Source organism: Brachyhypopomus gauderio, chromosome 2 (genome assembly GCF_052324685.1).
Source record: "Brachyhypopomus gauderio isolate BG-103 chromosome 2, BGAUD_0.2, whole genome shotgun sequence".
NCBI lineage: Eukaryota > Metazoa > Chordata > Actinopteri > Gymnotiformes > Hypopomidae > Brachyhypopomus > Brachyhypopomus gauderio.
Genome location: NC_135212.1, coordinates 40,268,062 through 40,282,184, shown reverse-complemented (window position 1 = coordinate 40,282,184; position 14,123 = coordinate 40,268,062). Strand labels below are relative to the sequence as shown.

At 45.0% G+C, this 14,123-nt stretch overlaps 1 protein-coding gene across 5 annotated transcripts in view; it reads right to left on the bottom strand.

Annotated features, from left to right (window-relative positions):
* Positions 1-14,123, bottom strand: part of cacng3b (calcium channel, voltage-dependent, gamma subunit 3b) — a 46,536-nt gene that overhangs the window by 10,352 nt on the left and 22,061 nt on the right. For all 5 annotated transcript variants that reach the window (XR_013127623.1, XR_013127617.1, XR_013127616.1 and 2 more), the window contains exon 2: positions 3,755-3,838. Coding sequence is in view for 1 of the 5 variants with exons in the window: in XM_076995983.1 (XP_076852098.1) it covers positions 3,755-3,838 (84 nt within the window). In the remaining 4 variants the exon portion in view is untranslated. The remainder of the gene's footprint in view (positions 1-3,754; positions 3,839-14,123) is intronic.

The window sequence follows — 14,123 nt, the reverse complement described above, 5'->3', positions numbered from 1 at the left end:
TATTTTTAAAACGTGACTGAATGCGTGTGCTTTTGTTTGTGTGTGTGTTGTTTGTGTAGCACCATGACTGGATACAGTGGCTACACTACAATCCAGTGTGATGATCTGAATGTTCAGTGCTTCGTTTCATGGTACAAGCATCTGAACTCCTCAGAGCATTTCACTGGATCCGCTCCACATGGAGATCCAGGTGGAGGGACTGACCCCATCAAAAACAACAGCTCCTCCACACTCTGCCTTTAGTTGCAAAGAAAGCAGCCCTCACAGATCCGAACTTTGGAGCAGTCAACATCTGTCTAAGAAGCATCACACTTTCCTTCCCAATTAGCAGCACAATGTCCTTATAGTCTTAAAGCAGAAAATCCAGGCTCGCCCTCCACCCCTGGCCATGCCCTCCACCACATTGGCTTCGCCTATATCCAGGCAGAATGAAAGAGGAACCTTGGAAGTGTGAATGGCCAACACAACTGCTCTCATCAGGGAGGCATCAGATTATGCACGACTATGGCATCTGTCCGCCCAAAGCCCTTCTGCTGTGCCTGTGGTGGTAATGTCTGTGCCCTGAGCAGAGAAGGGAGGGACTGGCAGTGCCACCCCCACCAGCTGCACAAACCTCCGGCACACAGGGCTCTGTTACACGCTAGTTCATCAGCTTAGATAGATAGTTACACGCTAGTTCATCAGCTTAGATAGATAGTTACACGCTAGTTCATCAGCTTAGATAGATAGATAGATAGATAGATAGATAGATAGATAGATAGATAGATAGATAGATAGATAGATAGATAGATAGATAGATAGATAATCTATAAACTCTTATTACCTTTTACCTTAAACTCTTATTATCTATAAAGACACTCTTCCATAATTTAGTTTAACTGCCATACTGGCTGCCTCAGGACTCCATCAAAGGAGGAGACAGTGGACTCTTGTTAAGGGACGTCTGAGACGTGTGACTGCTAGCTTTCTCTGGGATAGTCCCTATGGTCCTAACCATGCAGAAAAAAAACAAAAACGAACAGTACTGAACTAATGCCACTGAAGGCAGATGTGAATGAAAGGAATCTCTGTAGGAGTCTAAGGGAGTCCATTTACCGTTTTTTACGTTTTTCACATTTCTGCATTTAGCTGATGCTTTTATCCTGGCTACAAATGTGCTGTGGCTTCTACTCATAGAATGTATCCAAGCCAGGAGGTTATAGTCAAAGACACTGTTAAACTACAACACTGCTGCAATACAGGGATCGATGCTCATACCCAGAAGTAACAGAAATAAACAAGATCTTTATATGAAAACAATAAGTGCAGTTTAAATATGAAACAAGGAGTAGAGTGTTCTGTTAATAAGCAGGAGAATAACATTCCACAGCTGCAGGATTAATGATGATTTAAATACAAATGATTTAAATAATAATTTGTCTGTCTGCACAAATACATGAGTCCTCAGTCTGCGTTTGAAGATTGAAAGGGCCTCTACTGTTCACACAGCCAGCGGAGGTTCATTCTACCGTCTGTCAGCAGGACAGAGAGTCTCCACACTTCCATGAGATTTGAAGCATGGTGTTTCAAGCCAAGTGGTATTTGAGGTTTGAAGTACTGTAGGTACAGATCAGGCTTTGACCACTGTCATCACGGTACTGGAAGCTAGTGAAGAGAACACTACAGGCAGGTCTTCAAAAACTGCCCAGCTGCTCTGCCCTTAAGAGGGTGCTGTGGCGTCATTACACTTTTGAACGTGTACCGCAGCAGGGTGGAGGAGTCACTGCAGCAGGGTGGAGGGTATGAGGTGTGTGCCCCTGTCACTTAATGTCTCTCAGCCTGTGGGTGGTGAACGGGGACGCTGGATACACAAAGCCTCACACATCAGAATGCGAAGTGGGTGAATGAATTTGAAGGAGTCAATATGAAGGAGTGAATATGAATATGAATGAGTGAATATATATGGTGTGCAGCGCAGAACAGAACAGAACAGAACAGGACATCACATGTGCTCCAACAGATCCAACATGACAAAAGAGAGGCATGCTTATAGCATTTGAAAGAGAGAGAGAGAGAGAGAGAGAGAGAGAGAAGCTGGATGAGAGAAGGAGAGAGGATGAGAGGGAGGGGGCGGGTCTGGGAAGGCACCCAACCATATCAGCTCCATTTCCAGTCTATCTCTCAGCTCCTCTCAAACCAGGCTGCTTGCAAAATGGTGCTGTGCTTCTAAATGTATTTGACTGGTATCTTTATTTTCACTGACAGTCCAATGGCACCAAAGCACATTTTAAAGAGCTGTGAGGAAGCTCCAGTGAAAGAGTTCAGCCGCAGGGCATGTCCACATACCTCAGTGGACCTCTCTCTCTCTCTCTCTCTCTCGCTCTCTCTCCATCTCTCTATTCCCCTCCCCCTCTCTTTCCCTCTTTCACTCTCTCTCTCGGTTTGTTTCTTTCTCTCTGTCTCAGTATCTCTCAGTTTCTCTCAATCATTTTTTCCCCTTAAGACACAGAAAAAATATCAAGATCTTAGAAGTGCAATTTTGGATAGCAGATTTTTAAATGCATACATTCTCCCACACACACTCACACACGTAGGGACACACTGTGAGCTAGACCTATTTCCCCAGGCATTTCAGCCTAAAAAACCCTTTTGCAAACACTTATTGGCAGGAGTCTTGCTTGCTGTGGGATGCCAGTCCCACATCTGTGCTGTATTTCTACCAACTGCCTGTGTGAAGATCTGTGTGTGGCCACCTGTGTGAGACCACCTGTGTGTGGCCACCTGTGTGTGGCCACCTGTGTGTGGCCACCTGTGTGAAGGTATATATAACACTACTGTATGAGGGTGTATATGAGATTACCATTATCACACCCAACCTTTCCTACATCTCCTCTTCCTACATCTGCATATACATCCATATAAAGAAGTCATTACACATTCACCTTAGTTTGAAATAAGTTACAAAATAGCCACAATGCTAATTTCCACAAGGATTTCTATGGGACTTGTTATGTTAGAGTAGCACTAAACTAATGGCAGCGTTTTAATGTCGTCTACCAATCTGGTCAGCCTAGCCAATCAGGCAAGGTGTCAAGAATGAATGAGCCTTAAAAACACAGTCAAAACAGTCACACCAACAGTTTCACACCAAGAAACAGAGATAAGGGAAAAATCAATGTAGAAAAAATGTAGCAAAAAAGTTTTCACAGTATTTAGCATGATTTTACAGGTTAGAGTCTGTATAAAGGTCCAAAATAAAACATACATCATCAGGTTGTAATAACACCTGACATGATTATGTTTCCTGCAAACTGCCATTGTATTTGTTACAGTTTTGCATGCTGTTATTTACGTTTGCACATTACTTGATAAACCCAAGCACACGGCGGCTCTGTGCAGCAGCCGACGGTAAAGGAGATGTCAGTGCTGGCGCGTGAGCCGGGCATACGAGACCGAGACACTGCACTGGCTGCAGGGCCAGTGAGATTTATCTCCCCGCGCTCTATGATCCGCTCGGATGGGTGCGTCTAGGGTGTTAAGCTTCAGTCACCAAGCAATTTCAAGACACACCGCACCTAATCTACGAGACAGTCAAAAGGGTGGAGGTCATTGCTGAAACCGCGAAAAAAGCCGCTGGACCTGAACAAGAAAAATCCATCTTGCCTATATGACCCTTCTCGCTGCATGTGCTCCCAGTGAGCGGCAGCAGGCGGAGGCCAGGCGGGTGGAGGCAGCAGCCGTGAGGGAGCTCGGACGGCTCTCTGGGCAGACTTACGCAGTAGATACTCAGCTGTGTCCTGCTCATAATCAGCGTCTTCAGGAAAGTGGTCAATCTTCTTACAGACCCCACGAAACGTCCCTAGAACCACGAGGGGCCGCAGACGATGGACAGAGAGAGAGAGAGAGAGAGAGAGAGAGAGAGAGAGAGAGAGAGAGAGAGAGAGAGAGAGAGAGAGAGAGAGAGAAAGAGAGAGAGATGTGATTAGTTAGTCTTCCATGGTAAGTCATCTCAACATTTGCATACTCTTTACATATCTATACATCATGTCTGCTATAGCACATTTCAAACATATGTAAATATGAGCATAATTCTGCTTAGAATATTATATTTTGTTTAATAATATGGCAAGTCAGTAAGTGCACTCCTGAAACACAATCTGCTCTGTCTGCATGACTGTGCATGTGTGCGTACATGTGTGTGTGTTGTGCGCGTGTGTGTGTTGTGTATGCGTGTGTGTTGTGCATGCGTGTGTGTTGTGTGTGTGTGTTGTGCATGTGTGTGTGTGTGCTGTGCATGTGTGTGTGTGCTGTGCATGTGTGTGTGTTTTGTACATGTTTGTGTGTGTATGTGTTGTGTGTGTGTGAGATGTGCATTCATGTGTGTGTTGTATGTGTGTGCATGTGTTGTGCTTGTGTATGTGTTTTGTGCATATGTGTGTGTATGTGTGTTGAGCATGCATGTGTGTGTGTGTGTGTGTTGTGCAAACATGTGTGAGTGTTGTGCACACCTGTGTGTGTTGTGCACACCTGTGTGTGTTGTGCACACCTGTGTGTGTTGTGCACACCTGTGTGTGTTGTTACATAGTGTGTATTCACCATCAACCCGTTGAACCTGGCTGCATGCTCATGATGACAAATGAATAAAAATAACACATGTGGCCCCAAGCAAAGCAATGAAGAGCCTTATCACACAAAGTCTACACACAACGTCTAACACACACAAACACACCCTGCAAAGAGCCCATAGGACCATCCACACAGTGCACAGAGCCATTCCCACACTTTGCAAAGTCATCTGCACACACCCTGCAGTCATCTGTGTAGACACTGCAGAGGGCCATCTGCACACACACATCCACATACACTGCAGAACCATCTATGTGCACACATACACACACTGCAGAATCATCCATGCACACACACACACACACACACACACACACGTCAGCCACACACACATCTACAAACACTGCAGAAAAACACACAGCCACACACACAGACACACATCACATGCAAAGTCAAAAGAGCCATGCGCACACACTAGAGAAAGCACATCCACACACACAACCAAAAAAAGCCATCCACACACACTCCAGAGTCATCCACACATTCTCCAGACTGCACACATGCTCCACATGCTCCAGAGAACCATTAGCACTTGCACACACACACACACACACACACACACACACACACACACACTGCAGTGAGAACCATCTGCACTGCAACTGTTGTGAGAGACATCCATAAACACTCTGCAGTTAGACACACAGACACACACAGACACACACACAACGCTATGTCTCTGCTCTAAATACAGTACTCTGTAACAGTCAGTATGTATATGAAAGTCTGAAAGAGTATTAGAAATGAAAACTCCAGTTATCAGTTCCACCTGTTCATGATGCATCATATAGAGCTTGTACTGTATGTGCTTAATGTTAATAGAGTAACAGTGGAGAGAATGTGGGGACCAGTGCAGTGGGGGCGGGGGGGGGTTGAAGCCTAGTCCCACACCATCACATACACCCTCAGCATCCAGCAACAACTCTGCAGGTGCCCTCATATACCTGGGGCTCAGTTTTTATAAAAGTATGTGGAGATAATGTGGAGACAGTAATGATACAGAAAGGAGGTTTCCAATGTGTGTGTTCCAGTGTGTTTCTTTCAATTTTTTCAAACCTACTGAATGTTTTTCATGTGTGGCTAGGCCTGAGGTTCCAGCGCACAGTGACTCTGGGGAGGTTGAGTGAGTGAGTGAGGGGGGGAGAGGGAGGAAGAGAGACAGACAGAGAGAGAGAGAGAATCATGTTGCCTGTGCTCTTTTCCTAATCTCTGCTGGCTGCTGCAGTCTTTCTCTTTGCCACACTAAAGATCGACTGACAAACCATTCACACACACACACACACACACACACACACACACACACACACACACACACACACACACACACACACACACACAGAGGGGACCCTGTGCTGAATGGAGGGGGTATCTTTGTTGACTCAAAAATAGTGCGTGAATCAGCAGGGCAAACATGCAGGTAGTCATGTGTGTTGTGCACCCTTAACTCCAACACACCTGACCACCAGCAAGCACAACAAAGGCTTCATAAACGGTTGTTTCCTGCCTACCAGTGATTATTCTGAGGCCACATGTAATCTTTCGGGTTCCTGATCAGTCAGCCTAGCCCATCGTGCCTCTCTATGTGGGTCATGTTATGTACTGGTGAGTGTCAACATGTGGCGATCTGTTTATGTTTAAATACAGAGAGCTGCTGCTGAACCCAGAGCCTGCAGCTCCGCCCCACAGGCCCCGCCCACAGCCTGCAGCTCCGCCCCCAGGCCCCACCCAGAGCCTGCAGCTCCACCCTGAGTTGGTCATTCCTGGCTCTGTCCACACTGCATCAGGCAGAGAAAAGCCTGTTTGTCAGTCTCAGCTTGCAGAGAGAAGGGCGAACACATTAGTGATGGAGTATTTCATTAGCTTTTATCGGTCCACTCTGCGGCCTCTATCATTTCAAACTGCCTCTGAATAAATAAAAGAAATGCTAATGCTATTATCCCAGTGGCTCCTTTACAAACTAGCCTGCCAGGGGAACTGTGTAGTGAAATTAAAACTCTTAATTCGGTTTCTGAGCTGACCAGTGGCTCAAAATGATTCAATTAGGATACTGGAAGATTGGGCCTTATTCATGAAACCGTCTTAAACATGTGAATAATTCTGCACATAAAAGCCTCGTTTACAAAAAGCCAGATTGGTATATTCATGTAGAAGCTGGATATTGGTGAATCCCTTTTTTATCTTAATGCTGTGATGGCAAACTAAAGGAAGCGATAGACCCCGGTGGTAAGCTGGTTAACATGAGAGCAGAGTGAGGAGGGACGGGCGGAGGTGTAGGACAAATTATTAATATGAAAATTTTACAGTTATAAATGTAAACATACAAATGCAAACAATATACCAATGTGAAAGAAAAAAAGGGATTGTGGGGTGCGAGGACCATGTTGTGGTAACTCCTAACTGCATAACTGCAGTAAGAGATGTAGAGAGATTCAAAATTGTAGTGAAGTTTCCAAAGAAACAGGACATTTTGGACAGAGGTCCTTCTGATTAACTGAATCAGTTGTATTAGACCAGGGGGATCAAAACTGCTGGACTAACTAAAATAAAGTCAGTATGGAATGTCAACAGCAGTATTACTGTAAGGGACCAAGATTACAGATTAGTCTGTAGCCCCACGGATGAATCAGGACTGAAAAAGTCAGCACAGTGGCACTAGCACAAGAACAAACATGCAGTACTACTGATGTGGAAGTGTATCAGCCCAGCCAAGACCAGGGGGCAGAGGGGCCACCAACACAAAGTAGAGGGATGTGAAGTAGGGGTGGGAACTGTATACAAGGAGAGACACGACCACGTCCCGGGTTGATCTTCAGAAACATGGAAAAGGCATATGAGCTGCATGTGATACCCAGATGCAGAAGACAGCAGTGATGGTGATATGGGCACTAGTTACTGAAAGAGGAGATATGTTGAATGGGGACGGTTTAAACCAAAAGTTGCCCCGAGTGTGATGGGGGCATTTGGGGCTATGACGGGGGTCTTCAACAATTCCCACAGTCAACAGCCCTGACCTGCAGGATGAAAGGCCAGAGCACAGCCCTAGGAATAGTGAAAATATTGTGCTCCTCTCAGATCTCTGGCAGAAGGCCTGTGTGTCTGGAAAAAAAGATTTGGCAACCCAAGGGGAGCAAATTTTTGAAGTTTTTTTGTATATATACATATATGTATGTCTGTATGTATTAAGACACTGAATGTCCTCGTGGCAGCTGTGGGCTTAGAACCATGGACACGGTTATAGCCACAGCTGGACACACACACACACACGCACGCGCACACGCACACGATGCACCAAGCCATGGGTCATCCCTTGGCTATGAGCTGAAATCAGATCTGTGTGTTCATATCACCTCAGTTAAGCTGCTTAAAATGGGTGGCTGAATGGGAGCAAAGAGAACAGCCAATTCTGAACAGTCTACTGTGAACAGCCCAATATAGACAGTCTACTGTGAACACCCTCTGATGGTGAAGAGAACAGCCTACTCTGATGCTGATGCCTGGCTGAGTGCCTTACAGCTGTGATCTACCTGTTTATAGCAACAAGTATGTTCTCTATAGTCTTTTGCTTTTATGATCTTGTCATTCTTAATGCATTAATATTAATCACCAGTTATCAGTGAAGCAGTATAGTCTCTAAACCTGCCTCAGCCAGCACCGCTCGCTGGTCCTGGACCTTGTGCCAGCTCTCGCTGCGGAGGCCAGTTTATACAAGCTATAAAAACGAAGAAGCAGTCACAGCTATTTAGGTCTTTATTTATGACTCCACCTATCTGTCTATGCATTTATTCTGGCAGTCGGAGATAAAAGTGATTTCATAATAGCAATCACTGTGAACCTGGCACTCACAATTAAAGAATTAAGTGAGCTACTTGTTTTTATATCTTATTGTAGACCAAAATGCACAGGTTCAGTCCATGGTACTACATACCGCGAACTCCTTCCACCACTCAAGTGGTGCACAGAGAACCTGGGAATGTTTTCAGAGCTGTGACATATGTCGGAAGAAGTGACCCCAGGCACACATCAACCCCCACACCAGAAACAACGAATTGTAGATGGGGAGCAGGTGTAGAAAGTTACACTGGGAAAGTCACCTGACACTTGTTTCACATTTAGGGCCACCCTCGTCAGATTTAGGGCCACCTATGTTTATTGTATTAAAGACAGTTCCTCTCGTGGTTTTGTCGCTTCAGAAGCTGAAGAGGAGGAGTCTGAGGGGTGGGGCAACATCCCAACTGAGCCTTCAGGCTCAGTAATGCAGCAGAGAGTTCTGTAAAGCAGGCAGCTCAGTGGGACAGGAGCCAGACGATTAGAAGCTGTTGGAGAAAACCACACCCCCCGAACAGCACAGCCAACCACGATTCTCCTGGGCTGGCCAGTTCCCTGCCATTCACTCAACACGTTCTTCAACATTCAGTTTCTAGTGCTTTTCATGTTTGTCTGGTTGTTCAGTGAATTAAGCACACCCACAGCAAAAGATAATCTCACCCTCCACTAATTAACACCTCCTCCCACTAACCCCCCCTCCACCAACTACCCTCTCTCCCCTTCACTAACTAACCTCTTCCCTCCTCTAAACACTCTCCCCTCCTCCAACCTCTCTCTCCTCTTCTAATCACTCTTCCTCTCCCTCTCTCTCTCCCTCACTGACACACGATTAGTCACACTTCATAGAAATACATGCTCAGCGTAATTTGCCTATACATCTGGCTTGGGCTTAAAAGTGAACTTAGTCAGTGTGTAAAGATGTCATTTATGCTGAGCCAAATGCCCAGGCAGAAGGCAGTGTGAAGTCTAGCTGAGGACAAGCTCCCACAATACCCTTCATCTGGGCTAATTTAAATGTTTCTACTGACTGGGGAAGTGTGTGTGTGTGTGTGTGTGTGTGTGTGTGTGTGTGTGTGTGTGTGTGTGTGTGTGTGTGTGTGTGTGTGTGTGTAAGGAGATGAGACTTCCCCCATGATGCACTGCGGCATGACACTGAGCTTCAGCTGACCACTGACTGATGCGCCTGTATAGCTGGTACTGACCAAACAAAGTTGAGTTTAATTCTGCAGGTCACTTTAATGCAGGTGAGTTTCATTCGGGAGAGTTTAAATCTGAAGGATGTGAATTAAATTTTGCGTGCCAGTTATTTGGTTGAAACTCACACTGAAGATATGTGAAGGATGGTCATTCTAATGGCTTGGACACATCAAGTCATTTGCTTTCATTAGAGTTTAATGATCTTGTGGCACACTTATCTTTCCTTCTCCTCATCACAGTGTTAATCCAGCAGCATTAATCCAGCAGTGTTAATCCAGCGGCGTTAATCCAGCGGCGTTAATCCAGCGGGCATGGGCAGGGCACTTACCCATTCACTAAATTATCTGAGCATAACAAGGCATAGGAATGTGCTGTGCTGGATATAAAACCCACGATGTGGAGCTTCTGTGCTAAATCAGCTTCCTTAGGAGGGTTGGTTACAAATGCACTGTGTGTTCTGTCAAACACTGGTGGGACAAGACAGCTCTGAGACTTAGTGGTTCACAAGAGGCAATCTTCCTCCCACTCACAGCTTTGCATATTCTATCTCCTTCCTGCCCCTTCTCTCTCTCTCTCTCTCTCTCTCTAAGTACATATTTCTTCTTTAATTTCCCTCTCTGCCTCCTTCTTCCTCTGGTCTGTGACAGTTAGCTGTGTTCTGCAGTCTCTGCAGTAATGGCAGTTCTTCGTATGTAATTCCCAGACAGAGGCCCCATGTCCATGGGTGTTTCCTACTTTACGCTGCAGCAGCAGGGTGGTCATGTGTCCCAGCGCAGGCCTTGAGGGGCCGAGACTTAAGAAGGACACAAGGGATGATGTCTGGTGTTTGGACCCAACCAGAACACCAATGCTGAATACATCTACATCTCTCGTTACTCCAGTTACTCACATATATGCACACACAGACTCATCCATTCCTCCTCATGTATTACTCTCGATTACATTGGAGTCACCAAGAGAAGACTTGATGATTGTTTTGTGGAACAAAACATCAGAATTAAGGATTTCCAGTCATTTCCAGTGGAAAGGCATTTTAATACTGATGGACATTGCATTAATGACATCTGTTTGCATTTTCAGTTGTTGCTATGGCAGCAGTGAAGTTAAAAAACAAACTAACTGATCTATACTTTCAGAACTTGAGAACCCCGTGGACTGAAGGTTACGATTTACATTTTCTTATACAAACTGCAATCGTAGCTCATCAGAAGCACTTTGCTTGCACAGCTGATGAAATATCTCTGTTCCAAATGTCCTGTTTCTCTGTCATCAATGCATACTTCACTATAATTTTGAATGTCTCTCTCTCCACACACACACACACACACACACACACACACACACACACACACACACACACACACACACACACACACACACACACAACACATTGATATTCACTGAGCACTGTTTAAAGAAAGCCCCTTGTACCTTACACCTCCAATTTGTAAGTGCATCAAATGCATTAGACATAAATCAGTGTGTAAGGACAGTCTGCAGTTGATCAATTAGCATGTGCAAGTTGTGCAAGTTAATCTGCACTGAGCTAACCACGAGTCAGCATCTGCCCCCAGAGTCCCTGCTGACTGCACCGTGCCTCTCAAAGTGGGCACGTCCAGGGATTTGTACACGGAGTGGCAAGGGGGTGTCAGGAGCACACTAAGGGAGCCAGGCAGTCATTTATCAGGGCCAACTGACAAACACACCACTCCCTCAGCATGCGTGCAAGCATCCCGACTGCGTGAACAACACAGTGGAGGCCTGATCTAACCAGCATATTCACACATTAATGGAGTATTGCAGTCATCCACACATTTTTAAAAGTAATTGTTATAAAAATATAACAATTGTTAACTTGCAGAGCCAATTAGAGGAATAGATAGTAGTTGTTTAAATTTAAATCTAAAAAAATCTAACCACAAAATTCTGATAAATATAATTGTTTAATATAGTTGAATTTATATGGTTTAAATTCAGTTGGGGTGGTAAGGTTTTTTCTAGGGTGGCAAGTGCTAGCGTCTGACACCCAAATGGCCACGCCCCTCCATTCTCAATGCACCAACACGAGTGTACAGTAGCACCACTGGATTAGATGAGTCATTTTGCATAGCACAGAGCCACATATCAACTGCAGCTTGTAATTGTGTAATGAAGGTAGAAGGTAGTGATTCAGTGAATCATTAAGGTCACCTGAATCATTTAAGGAGCACAATGTCCCTCACCCCACCCCAACACTATCCCCAACCCCCACTCCAACCCTAACCCTAAACCTAAATCTCACCCCAACCCTAACCCTATTTCCAACCCTCACCCCAACCCCTACCCTAACCCTATTTCCAACCATCACCCAAACCCCCACCATCACCCCATAACTGACTCTCACCCCCCCCCCCCCCCCCCCCCCCCCCCCCCACAACCATACTCCTTGACATTCGTCTCCTCATGATGACCTCACAGCAGGGCAAGATCATGGCTGCAGTACTAGTGACCTCACCGAACCATCCCAGAAGACGCCGTCACCTCTTGAAGGAGAGGGCAATGTGAGGAGGAGTGTCCCTGAGGAGGGTAAAGGTGTGTTCTGGCTGCCTGGAGTGTCCCTGAGGAGAGTAAAGGTGTGGTCTGGCTATGCACTGGTGTCCCAGCACACGTTTGCCACCTGGAAGTCCTGGTTAGGGTTGCTGCCCTCTCCCTCCATTATAAATCGTACACAGACACATAATTGCACTGATACGACAAGTGTACCTATTAAGGTAAATGGTGACTTCAGGTACAAGGTATGTGTTCCCAATTAAACAGTCAGTGAGTGTGTGTATATATCTATATAATAAATGACATGCTGTCTAGGGCACTATGCTGCAGCAGAGCTCAGAGCCTCTCCCTCTGACTGAACTTTATTCAATTATTATGCATGTGGACAGAACCAGGGCTGTGTGTGTGACTATAACCCAAAGAAAATTCCCTAGACAACAGTAGATTGGAAAATGGGTAAAGTATAATTTCTCTTGCCATTATTTTATTTTATATTCATTTATTTATCTGTTCATTAATAAACTGGCTATGTAACTGCTGAATTTATTCATTGATTCTTCCTCTCTGCTACATTCTTCAGTTCGCTTTCCATGAAAACACACTGCAAATTAATTTCTTCTCTTTTTTTTTTTTTACTTGAAACATGCTTCAGGTGACCTTCATCTGCATCCTGTGCTGTGGAGCTTTGGATTGTGCCCCGTGCTTCAGTTAGCTTTCTATGCAGTGTATGAAGCAGAGTGTGAAGTGGTGTATGTAGGCCAGCCAGAGCTGTCTGCCGGCCTGCTCTTTAAAGACAGGCCTCAGCAGCCCTGGACAGGCTCTCCGTAACTCCATTTAATGCTAGCCTTCTGTGGGCTTGAATCACTCTTAATACGGTTCATATTGAATCAGTGAAGAGGCAGTCATAGTGCATACAGACAAACACACATACACGTTCATATGTATGTACACACACACACACACACACAATTTGAATTCAGTACAGTACATGCACTCTCTCCTTCCTCTTTCCACTTATAATAAAATGCAAGAAATATGAAAGGGATGGAAAATGGAGCTAGTTGCTAATGTAATCATTCTGTGATTCCAGAATGCAAAACAATGTAATGCAAAGTTATAGAGGAACATAATTCAGTTCACACATTCACCAAAAACACAGAAGAAGCAAAGAAGTAAACAAACAAATTGATGAGTTTAAAGGAAGAAGCAGCCAGTGGTTATTATTGCTGCTGTGCCTGTGAATCTCCAGGGTTCCCAATCCAATCTGTGAAGCCCTCCAGGTGGACAAGCCACAGGTATTGAAGACACTTACACAATTCGAAAGCCACAGTGATTACTGTGCTGTCAGGAGAGGCTCGTGTTCTGGACGTCATTAAGCTCCACGCAATTGAGTTGTAAGTACATTAGGAGAAGAGGCAGAACTGTGGTGAGGATCGAGGGAATCAATATTTGCCTGAGGTGAAGGTTTGGATCTGACACAGTGAAAGTGGAGGTGCTGCCAGCTGAAGGCAAAGACAGTGGAGCCAGACTGGATCTAAATCAAGTACATGTGGACCATGGGAACAGGCCATTTATAAACCCAGAGGAAGGATTTTTTTTTTTTAAGTGACATATGTGACAGTAGGATTTCATACTCGAACCTTAAGGATTAGGATTGGAACCAGGGTCTGTTCATTTCATGACTTTATTCAAGAAATATCTTCTGTTAGAGTTGAACCTAAGTGGTTTCTGTATATACTGTATACACACCACAGTTGCATACAGTTTCCGAGTGCTCAAACATCATGAACTGACGCCTTCTGTCACAACTGGAGGTGAATGAAATAAAGGGGAAATTTCAACGTACAGATACAATTCTATCGCATCTGAGAAGGAACGGACAGAATTTCCACTAAAATCCAGGAGTATGTCAGGTGACTTCAGGTACAAGGTAGCAGAATGCACTGTGGACATGTTTAGTGATTGAG